Source organism: Palaemon carinicauda, chromosome 20, assembly GCF_036898095.1.
Source record: "Palaemon carinicauda isolate YSFRI2023 chromosome 20, ASM3689809v2, whole genome shotgun sequence".
Classification (NCBI taxonomy): domain Eukaryota; kingdom Metazoa; phylum Arthropoda; class Malacostraca; order Decapoda; family Palaemonidae; genus Palaemon; species Palaemon carinicauda.
Genome location: NC_090744.1, coordinates 23386897 through 23400539, shown reverse-complemented (window position 1 = coordinate 23400539; position 13643 = coordinate 23386897). Strand labels below are relative to the sequence as shown.

The following is a 13643-nucleotide window of genomic DNA, read 5'->3' as shown; positions in this document are numbered from 1 at the left end:
TATTATTATTACTTTTTTTCAGCAGTTGCCTTGGTCACGTCACAGTGATAGGCCAACAATATTTTTTTCTCTCTCTTGTAATGAAAATATTACCAAATTTCCATTTACATGGTTGCACAGCACACTCGTTTTTATTCATTGTTTATACATTCTTCTTTTTCATTTCTTTAGTTTCTGTACACCACTTAACTGCAATCTACCACTGCAAGGGTTCACCTATATAAAAAAAACCTGTGCAACAACAGTCGTACAACAGTAAACAAAATTTGACGACTCGACCACATCAGCTTGAGAATAAACCCAGACTTTTCCTCAGTCATTGCACTCTGAAAAATCTCTATATTTTGTTTCTTTTATTGTTTATTTTATAAATAAGGAAATCCTAGTCTTCGATACCTCGCTAGATTCGTGCGTTCCAAATTTTTTTACAGGACTGGAACGTCAGTAGTAATTGCACTTATGGAATAAATTCATTGTACCCTGTTGGATTCCTTGTCAGATTGTCATTGGAAAAAAGCAAAGAATGGCAAGGTAAACAATGCAATGAAATATGAAGGACGCTTTCGATAGGGTTTGCCAAACCCTGTCGTTGCATCTTATTATGTTCCAAATCAAAAGGTGGAATATATATATATATATATATATATATATATATATATATATATATATATATATATATATATATATATATATATATATATATATATATATATATATATATATATATCAAATGAATTCTGTATTCATATAATCTCAGGGGTTGGTAAGGGGAAAATGGGAACAATATTTACTATCGAAACCGAATCCTATTTTTTATTTTTCTTCTTTTCCCAAGTCCCTGAGAATTAAGACAAGGAAATAAGATAAAAAAAAAACGACGAAACTGGCTGAGCAATTAGCCGTAATATGTATAAATGGGTTTACTACATTGAAAAGTCTCCTATTATCATCTTCTATTTTCGAATCATAATAAGGCATTCCCTTTTGTTTTCAATGGTTTTAATTTAGATTTTCAGAACCAGCCAGCTTCAGAGCCTGATTTAATTTCTTTCTTCGGACTTTACTACAAAATTCTCAGAGCCTGGTATGGTAAACTCATTGGCATGCTGTGAAACGGGAAACATGAAGAAATGGAAAGTCAAAGACCGGGAATTAACTGACTGATATATGGAAAGGCGTGTGAGCCGAAGCTGATGATATTTGGATGGTTAACGTAGAGGCAGTGAAAGAGATGGCTGTTTAGACTTCGAGAATGAATGATTGTCATACGAAACTAGCAGACCTACGGTGAACAGATGTACAGACAGATGGAGTGGCTAGAATGAGAGGAGAGATGAAGGACCAGCATGTTTCCACAAAGCAGTGGAATGAGTAAAGTATGCCCCATTATTACCCTAATCTTATTGAATAATTTCTTAACATGAAGCAATTTCATAGAAAATTCTGTAGTAAGTTATTCCTTTAAGAAACGATTGGCAAAATATATATTTATATATTTTCTACAATATACCAGCAATGAATTCCTAACGGTGCGCTCTGAGTAAACAGAATCCACACACCAAAACAACAACACCTCTTTACAAGCAAGTTGGGACATGTTAACAACAGTGAAACATTCTTGACTTAGGCTGCTGCCACACCCAGTCTAGCGCGTCGGCCTCTCGCAGCTAGGACAGGCCTCCGATGCCGTTAATCAGGCCACTGACTACAAGTCACTGGTGTGGCCAACAATATCTGAATTAAGGTAGTTGGTCTACATGTATGCAAACACAGAGACTGCCTTAGCAGGGAGAGCCAGATGCACTGGAAGTGGTGTGACTGTAGCCTTAATGATCCTTGGAACAGTCTAACAATTAATTGGGAGGTTCTCTGATAAAACACAGAATCATCTGACCGTAAGTACGCCTAATGAACATTTGTTTACGTATAGAGGAGGTGCCATATATCACACGGAATTGCAATCTCCAAAACACATGGTAGGGCATTTAATCTACAATACCAAAGACTGGATTAGATACGGATAGGTACGAGTAGGTTTAAGATATATCACTGGTTTATGAGCATTGCCGTGAGCATGGTTTTTTTTTGTTTACACAGGACAACTTCTAAAGTATGTGCTCTAACAGATGAAGTGAACATCATTATGGTCACCATATCGGACAGGCCATGAACGCTGGATGGTGCACAGAAAAAGTCCATCAACCGCCATGTGCTGTGATGGATCGATCACATTGAAAGCCTGTTTCTATGTCCTAGATGGGGTCAAATGCACAAACGAAAAAGGTGACATACCACATAAACTGAGAAGGGCGACTCTGTAACGGTTTCGTCTAAGTGGAGCTCATTTTCTAAGTTCCTGCACTTAAGTAGTCTATGATCACATGATTTAGTAGTCAACTATTTTTTGAGCCGATGGACAGAGTTCCCAGCTCATCTTTATGCAATTTGTCTTACAAAGTTCTTACATCCTGGGGTAAAAACAGCAAATGAACGCTAAAACCTCAATCACTACAGTAAGAATTAGCTTAGTCAGTAGTTTTAGATCAAGATCATGTCTAAAATTCTTGGAGGTGGTTATAAAATGCTTTGGTCCATCAAAATAGTGATACATCCCCATGGCTCGAATTAAATTTATCTATATATAATCTTGGCAAATAACTGCAAGAATTTTAGACATGAAAGTTACATCTTTCTAAAATGGACGTACCACATGATGATGCCATCACAATGATGGAAAGAACATTTACTTCAGCGTCCCTTAGATATGATGACACATGAGAGATTCTACTTACTCTCTAGCAAAGATCCTATTTACCCTTTGGACCTTAGTTAAACCCTAAGGACAAATGCAATGTCAACCCAACCACCTGTAGGTTTAATATTGGCGACAGTTCATCGTTAAGAGCATCACCAAGTGAAACGTCACCTCAGGACAGCAAGAAATCCAGATTTCATTGTTTTTCCATATACCATTATCATCACTGTTTGGGAAATTATATTGACAAAATAGAAACACGTCTTATTCTATTGAATACTTCTACTTGGACGGGTTTGTAGGCTATTTGGAAAACGAGACCAGGTGGTGATAACCCAGCTTACAAGCGTCTTAGTTGAAGCCTTAACCATCATGGCACACGTTCAGTTCGAGGTTCTCTGATACCGTTTGAGCACTCTTGACGTCAGTAACCAAATATGATTAAATATTCGTGATCAAGGGTTTTTGTGAGCTGTAATATGCTTCACTTGTTAAGATTCTTCAGTTACTGCAAACATGTAGAATGGCTTTAACCCTAAATATTACACAATATATTACTGAAATATATTCAGATGGAGCACTCACTTTGGTCTCTCTTTATAGACTTCATAAGATTCTTGTCCATATACTGTACATACACACATACATATATGTATTCATGTATACTGTATATAAACAAACATGCAGTATGCATATTGTACATATGCACAACCCATGGGATGTATACACACAATTGCATGTACTGTACACGTATGTATATACTATATATGTTGGTGTGCGTTATTAATTCAACATTGTAAAAAGTATGTCATAACTGCACAAGTAGCAAGTTGCAGTAATAAATAAAATAATATTTTTAAAATACAAAATGTTCCTCAAAAATTAAAAATTATGAGTACAAAAGAATTGCCTTTCTTACTAGCAATTTCCATTTTAAAAACATGATTACCGTCATTTATAGTTAGCTAAAAAAAAATTGACAAGAGACCAAATGAGTGCTATCTTTACCTTTTTTATTGCCAAGACTATCATGACACCTAGTAATAGCATCACTATAAGTTTTAAGGATCCGTAACCCTCACTGGACTTCATTTCATGTAAAAGACTCCTTCGAGGCCTAACATATTTTCATCTTATGGCGAAGAAGAATTCACGCCTAGCTACCTATGGGAATTCCTCGATGCGTAACTCCCTTTTCAGAGCTTCACAAGGAAAACATCAGTCTCTTACTGGTAAAAAAAAGGGATACTCATGACACAACTGTCAGTCTGAGGATGCAAAATATCGGAAAGAGCTAAACGTTATTTCACTGACTTAGGAACAACAGTGCTCATGAAGCTCTGTTTTAATAAAAAGGTTTTCTACATAAAATCCTATCTTTTTCTCCTTAAATTATTGGAATGATTTATAAGCATAAGGATTGTCTTTTTAGTTCTGAACATCACAGAAAGATGATGATACTCAACTTAAGGAAATTTGACCAGTAGCGTTGTAAAGCGTTACTGGATTGTTCTTTGCTAAACAAATAAAATAAACTAATAAATATGATAATACTATTCACTGTGAATAATGAATATTTGTCCCAAGGACAATAATTATTAGGGAAATGAAGGCTTATAACAAATATAAACATAATCCTATCTGAAGTCTTCTAAATGATGAACTGCTTAGCAATATAATTCACTGGTGACATTGAACCCTCATTCATAAGGTACGGTACATTTAAAGCAAAACTGACCAAACAACGAATACAGACCTACTGTAAAGTGCTGATGAGTATCATACATTGACCTTGTTAATGTACATATCAAGGTTGATCAGCAACAACAGGGGTAGGATGGCATGACTCTTTCACTAATGGCAGCGGAAGAATATCAACTTCTGGGCTGGATGAGTCTCTGGGTGAGGGACGTTGTTGAAGGGCTGCTGCTAAACTGTTACGTGCAGCAAAGATAGGAAGGGAATAGAGGGTATTGAAGGGCACTATACCCGGTGGCGGGATTAAGGGAGGCGTGGAACTGTTCTCCTCTTTGCCTAACTGCTGTTTTTGGTGTTCAGTCATGACACCCTTACTGAGGCTTAATAGGCTAGACGAGACTTGCCATGTGTCACTATTTGGTAGGGCACTGTTGCTGTTACTAGTGCAACTAGACGCAAGTTTACTGTTAATAGATGATGCTTTCCCTCGCAGCAAGGCATCCAACACACTTCCTTGATAAGGAGGAGAGGGCGAAGGCTCTTGGGCTGGATGCCCTGAGGATGGAGAAGCGGACTGTTCACTGACTGGAGGGGTCAGCGTACCGGAATCACTCTGACTTTTGGCAGCAGCTGCTTCCTGGAACCTTCTGATCATCTGGGACGCGTAAAATGGATCTTGTTGGTAGCGTGTGAGAAAGGATGGCACCATGGGAGCTCCATTCCACAATGAAAATGGACTTGGTATAATAGGAGCAGAAGTTACTGGAGTCTGGGTGAGTGATGATGACGAGGATAGTGGTGTGGTAGAGAGGGAAGGATAACTGGGATACGGTGACCCTGCTCCTGAGTCTACTCTTGCCCTCTTGATGATTGGACTGGCATCACCATTATCGTCACTCTTGGGAGGATCATCTCCAGTCAAGTCTATCGGAGATGTGGTGGTGTCGGCCGATTTGCGAATAATTTCTTTCTTGATTTTAGCTGCAGGAGAACAACTGGAAGAGCCATGTTCCTTTCTGTTTTTTCCTCGGGTGAGATGTCTCTCTTTTACCTTATATTCAAGAGTAGAATGTGGTACTCCATAAAAACTTCCTGCTCGGTGAACGCTCATTTCTCCACTCTGCACAGCCTGAACTGCTTTCAGAAGATTGTCACGGTCATAATTTCGATATTTACCTCTTTTTGGCCTCGATCCTTTTCCACCTGCTGATGTTGGAGATGGGGCAGAATTTTTCTTACTACTTTGCACTTGTTCTCTCTTTTCACTACAGAATTTTGTTTGCGATTCTCTTGGGACTGAGAAAGGCAAAGACAGTGGCTGATTTTTTTCTGCAGAACTGCTTCCTGATTTTTCCTCCTTACCCAGAGGAAGTTCACACCCTAGTTTCTGACCAATCATCTGAGCAATCATCTCTTTTAAATTTGAATTCTGCAATGAAGAGATGAGTGGCTGACTAGAATTGCTGGAATCCCTTGTTAAAGACTCAGAATCGCCCTTTGGTTGGCCATTACAAGAAGGAGAGTAGGACGGGACAGTAAGGTCACAGTTTTCATCATTAAAGCCATTGACAGCATGGATATCGACCGATCCATTTAATCTGGACTTGCTTCTTTGTAGTTCTTCGTTGTACCGTTCTTCAACGACTCTCTTAATAAAGTCACTTAGTTGAGGATAAAATGAAATGCTACTTAATATTTCAGTTGATATCTCTTTGTTGTCTTTATTTAGGGCAAGTTTTGGAATGTTCTCCATCAGGTACTTAAGGGCGGACTCGGCTACTTTTTCATTATCTTCACCACAGATACCCTTTCGGTCAAGCTCCTTCAGTTTCTCCGCCATCTTGCTTTTGAGCAAAGCCCGGAAGGAGTCTGGGGAGGCATCTGTATCGTCACCAGGGTTATCATTATTCAACTGTCCTGTACCTGCACCTATGACCCCATTTTGGTAAGGTGGGAACTGTTTTGTATCTTGAAGGACGGGGGGCGCTGCTTGTTCTGCTAGTTTCTTGTTTCTCTCACGTTCCATTGCCAATTTGTAGACCTGCAATGTAACAAGAGTATCATCACTGAGCTTACTAATAATATTGATAAAAAATATAATAACAAAGCACACATGGGAAAAGTATTAATATACAATTGAAACAAAAATAGATAAGATGTTCTTCCATCACTTTAGCTACTTATCACATGACTCCTTATAAAAAATGTTCAGAACTTTTGAATCAGAATTCTTACTTTGTTCCTCAGAGTTGATCTTGGGATCCCATATATGACAGCTGCTCTTCTGGTTCCAAGCTTTCCACTCTGTATGTCTCTCAACGCGGCCTGGAGCTCCTCCTCTGTATAAGACCTTTTGCTCATGTCACCCCGCCTCCGGCCTCTGCAGCGACAAAACATGCCATTTATGAATATTATTATCATATTTCAATCATTCTTCCAAATTGCAAGGACATAAATCTAATTGAAATGGCGCTACTGCATAAAGTGTTCACAATGCAATTGTTTCCATAATGGGTAGTTGGTTAAATAAATATTAGATGCATTAGAATAGAAGGACAAAGATGGTAGTACTGTTCTTATCATAAAATTGTAGTAAAAATTAATCCACCCTTGCTCATCATGAATAGGACAATTATTTTTTTTTTAAAAGTGTAAATAAATCATGCATCAAGATGGACCAAGATTAATTTGAAATGGAAAGTTCTATAGAATAGAATCCTGAGATGCAAAAAGAAAAAAACAGAGAAACGTGAATTATGCACCTATAATGAATACATGGTAATGAAAAAAACATGAAAAATTAATATACAATTTGATCCCTTGTTAGTGACCAGTATTATTATTATTATTATTATTATTATTATTATTATTATTATTATTATTATTATTATTATTATTACAAGCTAGGCTTTAACCTTAGCTGTAAAAGCAAGATGCCATAAGACCAAGGGCTCCAACAGGGAAAAATAGCTCAGTGAGGAAAGAAAACAAGGAAATACATAAACTACAAGAGAAGAATAAACAATCAAAATAAAATATTTCAAGAACAGTAGAACAGACTGTGGCTTTGGCAGTTAAGAAGCTGCCTTAACACACATAGAAATCAAATACTTTAAATCTTGCAGCAGAACTCAGAGCTTTGGAAGAAGCAGAACTGGGACATGTTTGAAACGCAAATCTAGTAACAATGACCCACAGTAGCAGTAAAAATTGAAGCATAATATAATATCCCTAATCACAGTAAGAACTAAAGGGGTACTCAGTAGAGCGCAGACCTCCACCGCACCAGCTTATTTCTCGACCTTTAGCTCGACCTTGACCATGACCTTTCACCTTAACATGTATTAATTGGTGTGGATTTTCATGCACTCATATATGAACCAAGTTTGAAGTCTCTGTGACAACGATGTCCAAACTTATGGCTGATTACGTGAACTGGACATTTTGCTTGACTATGACCTTGACATTTGACCTTGACCTTCCTAAATTTTATAATTTCCAGCCTTTTATATAACAGTTAATCCCGGCAAGTTTCATTACTCTACGCTTAAAATTGTGGCCAGGAAGCTGTTCAACAAACAAACAAACACACACAAACAACCACACACAAACAAACACACAAACAGGGGCGAAAACATAACCTCCCTCCAACTTTGTTGGCGAAGGTAACAATTACTTACACACACACAGATTGGCTAGAGCTTTCCCAATCATAGCCCCCCGAAATTACTTGTTGGATGAAAGGAAAACAAATGACAAACGCTCAGTCGAATGGCACGAGGAGGAGAACCTTTATTACCTGTTGGATGGCATCTTGAAATCGGCCGGATTGGACGAGGGGGAAACATAACCTCCCTCCAACTTCGTTAGCAAAGGTAACAATTACTTACACACACACACACACACACACACAGATTAGCTAGAGCTCTCCCAGTCATAGCCCCCAAAAATTACTTGTTGGATGAAAGGAAAACAAATGACAAACGCTCAGTCGAATGGCACGAGGAGGAGAACCTTTATTACCTGTTGGATGGCATCTTGAAATCGGCCGGATTGGACGACGCTGCAGCGGCGGCAGCTGCAGCCGCGGCCTTTATCCTCTCGTAGGGGAAGAGGTGGCTGTTCGAGGTGCTGATGGTGTTCGGGGAGGAACAGGAGAGGGAGGACTTGAACTCGGGCTTGACCTGCAGCATGTGCGACTTGGCGCTGAGGTCCAGAGGCTGCTGGTCCTTGTCGTCTGCGATGATGTCTGGGGCATCGTGCTGAGCCTGCAATCAAGGGGCATATGTCAGCTATGTTGGAGTCACAGAGGGGGTCACATAAAGTTAATTCCTGGTGGTTAGGTCCTTTTGTTTTCTTGTATATAAATATGTTGATTGATATTTGAGTAAGTGGATAAATGAATATAAGAATATAGATATAAATACAAATGTCAACTATATATATATATATATATATATATATATATATATATATATATATATATATATATATATATATATATATATATATATATATATAGATAGATATATAAATATTCATATATATATATATATATATATATATATATATATATATATATATATATATATATATATATATATATATATATATATATATATCATATAATATATATATACATATATATATATATATATATATATATATATATATATATATTATATATAATATATATATATATATATATATATATATGGATAAGATATTAATCTAAACTTGGTGAGTCAATTATGTGGATAAAAAAATAAAATAAATGATGAATAAATACTTCATTCCTAAAAAAATAAAATAAATGATGAATAAATACTTCCATATTCTGAACCTGGTAAATAAGTAAAGAAATAAAAAGGGGAATAAATAAAAAAATTAAATATTTATCTAAACATAGCAAGGCTAAAAGAAATAGAGAAAATGAAACCAATGAATCAAAGTGATGAATTATGGCCATACACTAAAGAAATTAACATTGTATAACTTTAGTGATTGTTTTAGATTTAAAGAAAATATTCAGTCTTAACTAATAATGTTCACAATTCAAATATATATATATATATATATATATATATATATATTATATATATATATACATATATATATATATATATATATATACATAAATATATATACATACATATACATATATATATACATATATATATGCATATATATATATGCATATATATATATATATATATATGTGTGTGTGTGTGTGTGTGTATATAGATACATATATATATATATATATATATATATATATATATATATATATATATATGCAAATAATAACCACAGATGGCTTTTAATAACAAATTCCAACTTGGGAATATATACCCCTTGGAATTCTTTCATGATAAACGCTGTACAAGGACTCGAACCTATGCCACTGAGTCGAAACAATGCCGCAGTAGTTTCTGCTAATGAACAATCAAGAGAGATATCAGTTCATTTGAATTCAGGAATCAGTTCTTAGACTTGAGATGAACCCATCTTCACCTTGGTTCCTCATTAATGAGGTTGCAACAAGTTTAAGGTTTAAAGTACGCTCATAAATGGCAGAGGCAAGGGTCAGTGACATTGCCCTATCAAACAGGACAATACCCTAGAGACTGACCATATATACATATGATCAGCACCCCGGACCCATCTCCACCCAAGCTAAGACCAAGGAGGGCCAGGCAATGGCTGCTGATGACTCAGCAGATAGACCTATAGGCTCCCCCAAACCACCCATCCTTAGCTCATAAGGATGGTGAGGTTGCAGCAACCAAAGAAACTAACGAGTTTGAGCGGGATTCAAACCCCAGTCTGAAGAGCGTCAGACAGGGACGTTACCACATCGGCCACCACTATCACTTGAAATGAACTTACATCTCTCTCGATGACTCATTGGCAGAGTCTACTGCTGGCATTGTTTCGATTCATAGACAGGTTCGAGTCCTTGACCAACCAGAAGCATTTATCATAAAATAACTTCAAAGGTTGAATTGAATGTTAAATACCATTTGTGGTAGATATTTACATCTATTAAAGTCACACGTGTTAGTGACAAATGGTCATCATATATGTATATATATATATATATATATATATATATATATATATATATATATATAGTATATAACCCTAACTTACTTGATGAACTCTAGCTAACTGGTGGAGATGCGACTGGAGGATCCACTGCAACAGATGTGGCGGAAGATTGGCAGTATAGAGATCCAAAGGAAGCCTTGGTGCGGCTTCAGGCCCTAAGCCTCCCATGGTTCCGACCGTTCGCCCTAAATCCCCTCCAAGGGCCACTCCTGAAGATCCTATTATGCCCCCGAGGTATGTCTTAGGCAATCCTCCAGGGAAAGGCGACTGTGATGATGGCGTTGAGGATGACCTTGATATGGACAGGTCGATGGTCACTCCGGTGCAGTCGGAATCCTCTTGGTCATTTTTGTGGTTGTGGCAGTTCTGGACTGATAGGTCCTCTGGAGGGGCTGGGGAGTCTAAGGAGCCTCCTTGGGGATGAGGGGTCGTTGTCCCGCCTTCAGAAACCGTTCCTTCTGATGGCGCTGTTTCTGTCTGCTGTTGAAAGGAGAGGCCCTGGTTAAAACAAATCTCTTCTGCTGTTACGATTTGAAAACAGTAGCCTACGCAATGTTCGACATTTGATTATAATTATCCGTAGCCCCTAAATTTCAACAATGCTTGATCTGTAAAAGTGAAATCAATCAAAGGTAAAGTTCATAATAATATGAAAATTAACTCACCAGTTGGAGTGTTCCTTGAGATTTGCCTTGGCAGACAAAGCAGGGTGCTACGGGATCCCAATCCTGAGGTTCTTCTGCTTCGGCAATAGATGGCGTTTCTTCACTGGCGCTCTCGGGGTACAGGTCGGACCTTACTTTCAACCACGCGGACTCCCCCATCAGTTCCTCGAGTACTCTTTCCAGACCTGTAAATAGCATAAAGTGTCACTGATTTTGTCTTTATACACCTGTAAATAGCATAAAGTGTCACTGGCTTTGTATTTCCAGACATATATATATAGAATAGTGTCACTGGCTTTGTCTTTCCAGACATATAAATAGCATAGTGTAACTGGCATCGTCTTTCCAGACCTGTAAATAGCATAATGTAACTGGCATTGTCTTTCCAGACCTGCAAATAGCATAAAGTGGCACTGCCCTTTGTCTTTCCAGACCTGTAAATAGCATAAAGTGTGTCCCTGGCTTTGTCTTTCCAAACATGTAAATAGCAGTGTCACTGGCTTTGTCTTTCCAGACCTGTAAATAGCACAATGTAACTGGCATTGTCTTTCTAGACCTGTAAATAGTATAAAGTGTCACTGGCTTTTGTCTTTCTAGACCTGTAAATAGCATAAAGAGTGTCACTGGCTTCGTCTTTCCAGACATGTAAATAGCATAAAGTGTGTCACTGGCTTTGTCTTTCCAGACATGTAAATAGCAGTGTCACTGGCTTTGTCTTTCCAGGCCTATAAATAGCATATTGTAAGTGACATTGTCTTACAGGACCTGTAAATATTAGTGAGACTAGCTTTTGTCTTTCCAGACCTGTAAATATCATAAAGTGTCATTGGTTTAAGTCTTTCCAGACCTGTAAATATCATAAAGTGTCATTGGTTTATGTCTTTCCAGACCTGTAAATAGCATAACGTGTCGCTAACCTTTCTCTACCCAAACCTGTAAATAGCATAACGTGTCGCTGACCTTTCTCTACCCAAACCTGTAAATAGCATAACGTGTCGCTGACCTTTCTCTACCCAAAACCGTAAATAGCATAACGTGCCGCTGACCTTTCTCTACCCAAAACTGTAAATAGCATAACGTGCCGCTGACCTTTCTCTACCCAAAACCGTAAATAGCATAACGTGCCGCTGACCTTTCTCTACCCAAAACCGTAAATAGCATAACGTGCCGCTGACCTTTCTCTACCCAAAACCGTAAATAGCATAACGTACCGCTGACCTTTCTCTACCCAAAACCGTAAATAGCATAACGTGCCGCTGACCTTTCTCTACCCAAAACCGTAAATAGCATAACGTGCCGCTGACCTTTCTCTACCCAAAACCGTAAATAGCATAACGTGTCGCTGACCTTTCTCTACCCAAACCTGTAAATAGCATAACGTGTCGCTGACCTTTCTCTACCCAAACCTGTAAATAGCATAACGTGTCGCTGACCTTTCTCTACCCAAACCTGTAAATAGCATAACGTGTCGCTGCCTTTTGTCTATTCAAACCCGTAAAAAGCATCGTGTCATTGGCTTTTTTCTTTATATATCAAGAGATTTGATCAAATATATGGCCTCCGGAAAGGTATGAGTGGCACATGGCTTTAAAGAAGAGCACGAGTATTATAATGGCTAGCAGAAGAGAATAAGTGTAAAAAAATCACTTGCAGTAGAGAAAGAGCGTTAAAAATAGATTGAAGGAGTGTCAAAAATAGCCTGAAGAAAAGAATGATTTTTTTAAACAGCTTACAAAAGAGAAAATGTCAAAAATGGCCCTCATTAGGAAAGTGTAAAAATGATTTTCAGAAGAGAGCAAGTCAAAATTGGATTAGAGAAGAGAAAGTGTCAAAAATAGTTTACAGAAGAGAACAAGTGTCAGCATTGGCATAGAGATGAGCACGAGTGTAAAAATAACTTTCAGAAGAGGAAATATAAAAAAAAATGGCTTACATAAGTGTGGAAAGCAGCTTGCGGAAGAGAACGATCATAAAAATGTCCGAAAGAAAATAAGTGTTAAATTGGGCTAGAGAAAAAGTGTAAAATAGAACATAAAATATGAGTATCACAATGACTTGGAGAAGATAGCGTGTATTAAATAAAAATGACAAAGAGAAGACGAGAGTCAAAAATACTTTGAACCATCATTTAGAGAAGAGTGGGTATCAAAACTGACTTGAAAAAAGAACATACACATACAAAATGGACAATAGATGAACAGGAGTGTCAATAATAACCTTCAGCAGAAGACGGGTTTCAAAAATGCCTTGCGGAAAACCAATAGTGTCAAATTGTAGAAATGGCCAGGAATAAAAAACTAGCATATAGAAATAGCAACTGTGTCAAAAATATGATTTGTAAAAGGGAACACGTGTCATGACCTTCCATTCCATTCCAAGATTTTGGATGTGCAGAAAATTCCAAATTCCAGTTT

General features: G+C 37.5%; 1 protein-coding gene across 2 annotated transcripts in view; it reads right to left on the bottom strand.

Moving 5' to 3' along the window:
- Positions 1-743: 743 nt before the first annotated feature.
- Positions 744-13643, bottom strand: part of Eip93F (Ecdysone-induced protein 93F) — a 436185-nt gene continuing 423285 nt past the window's right edge. For both annotated transcript variants that reach the window (XM_068394915.1, XM_068394916.1), the window contains exons 2-6: positions 11230-11414; positions 10607-11044; positions 8477-8721; positions 6689-6833; positions 744-6494 (exon numbers count right to left, since the gene is read on the bottom strand). In XM_068394915.1, coding sequence (XP_068251016.1) covers positions 4563-6494; positions 6689-6833; positions 8477-8721; positions 10607-11044; positions 11230-11414 — 2945 coding nt within the window. In that variant the 3' untranslated portion in view covers positions 744-4562. The remainder of the gene's footprint in view (positions 6495-6688; positions 6834-8476; positions 8722-10606; positions 11045-11229; positions 11415-13643) is intronic.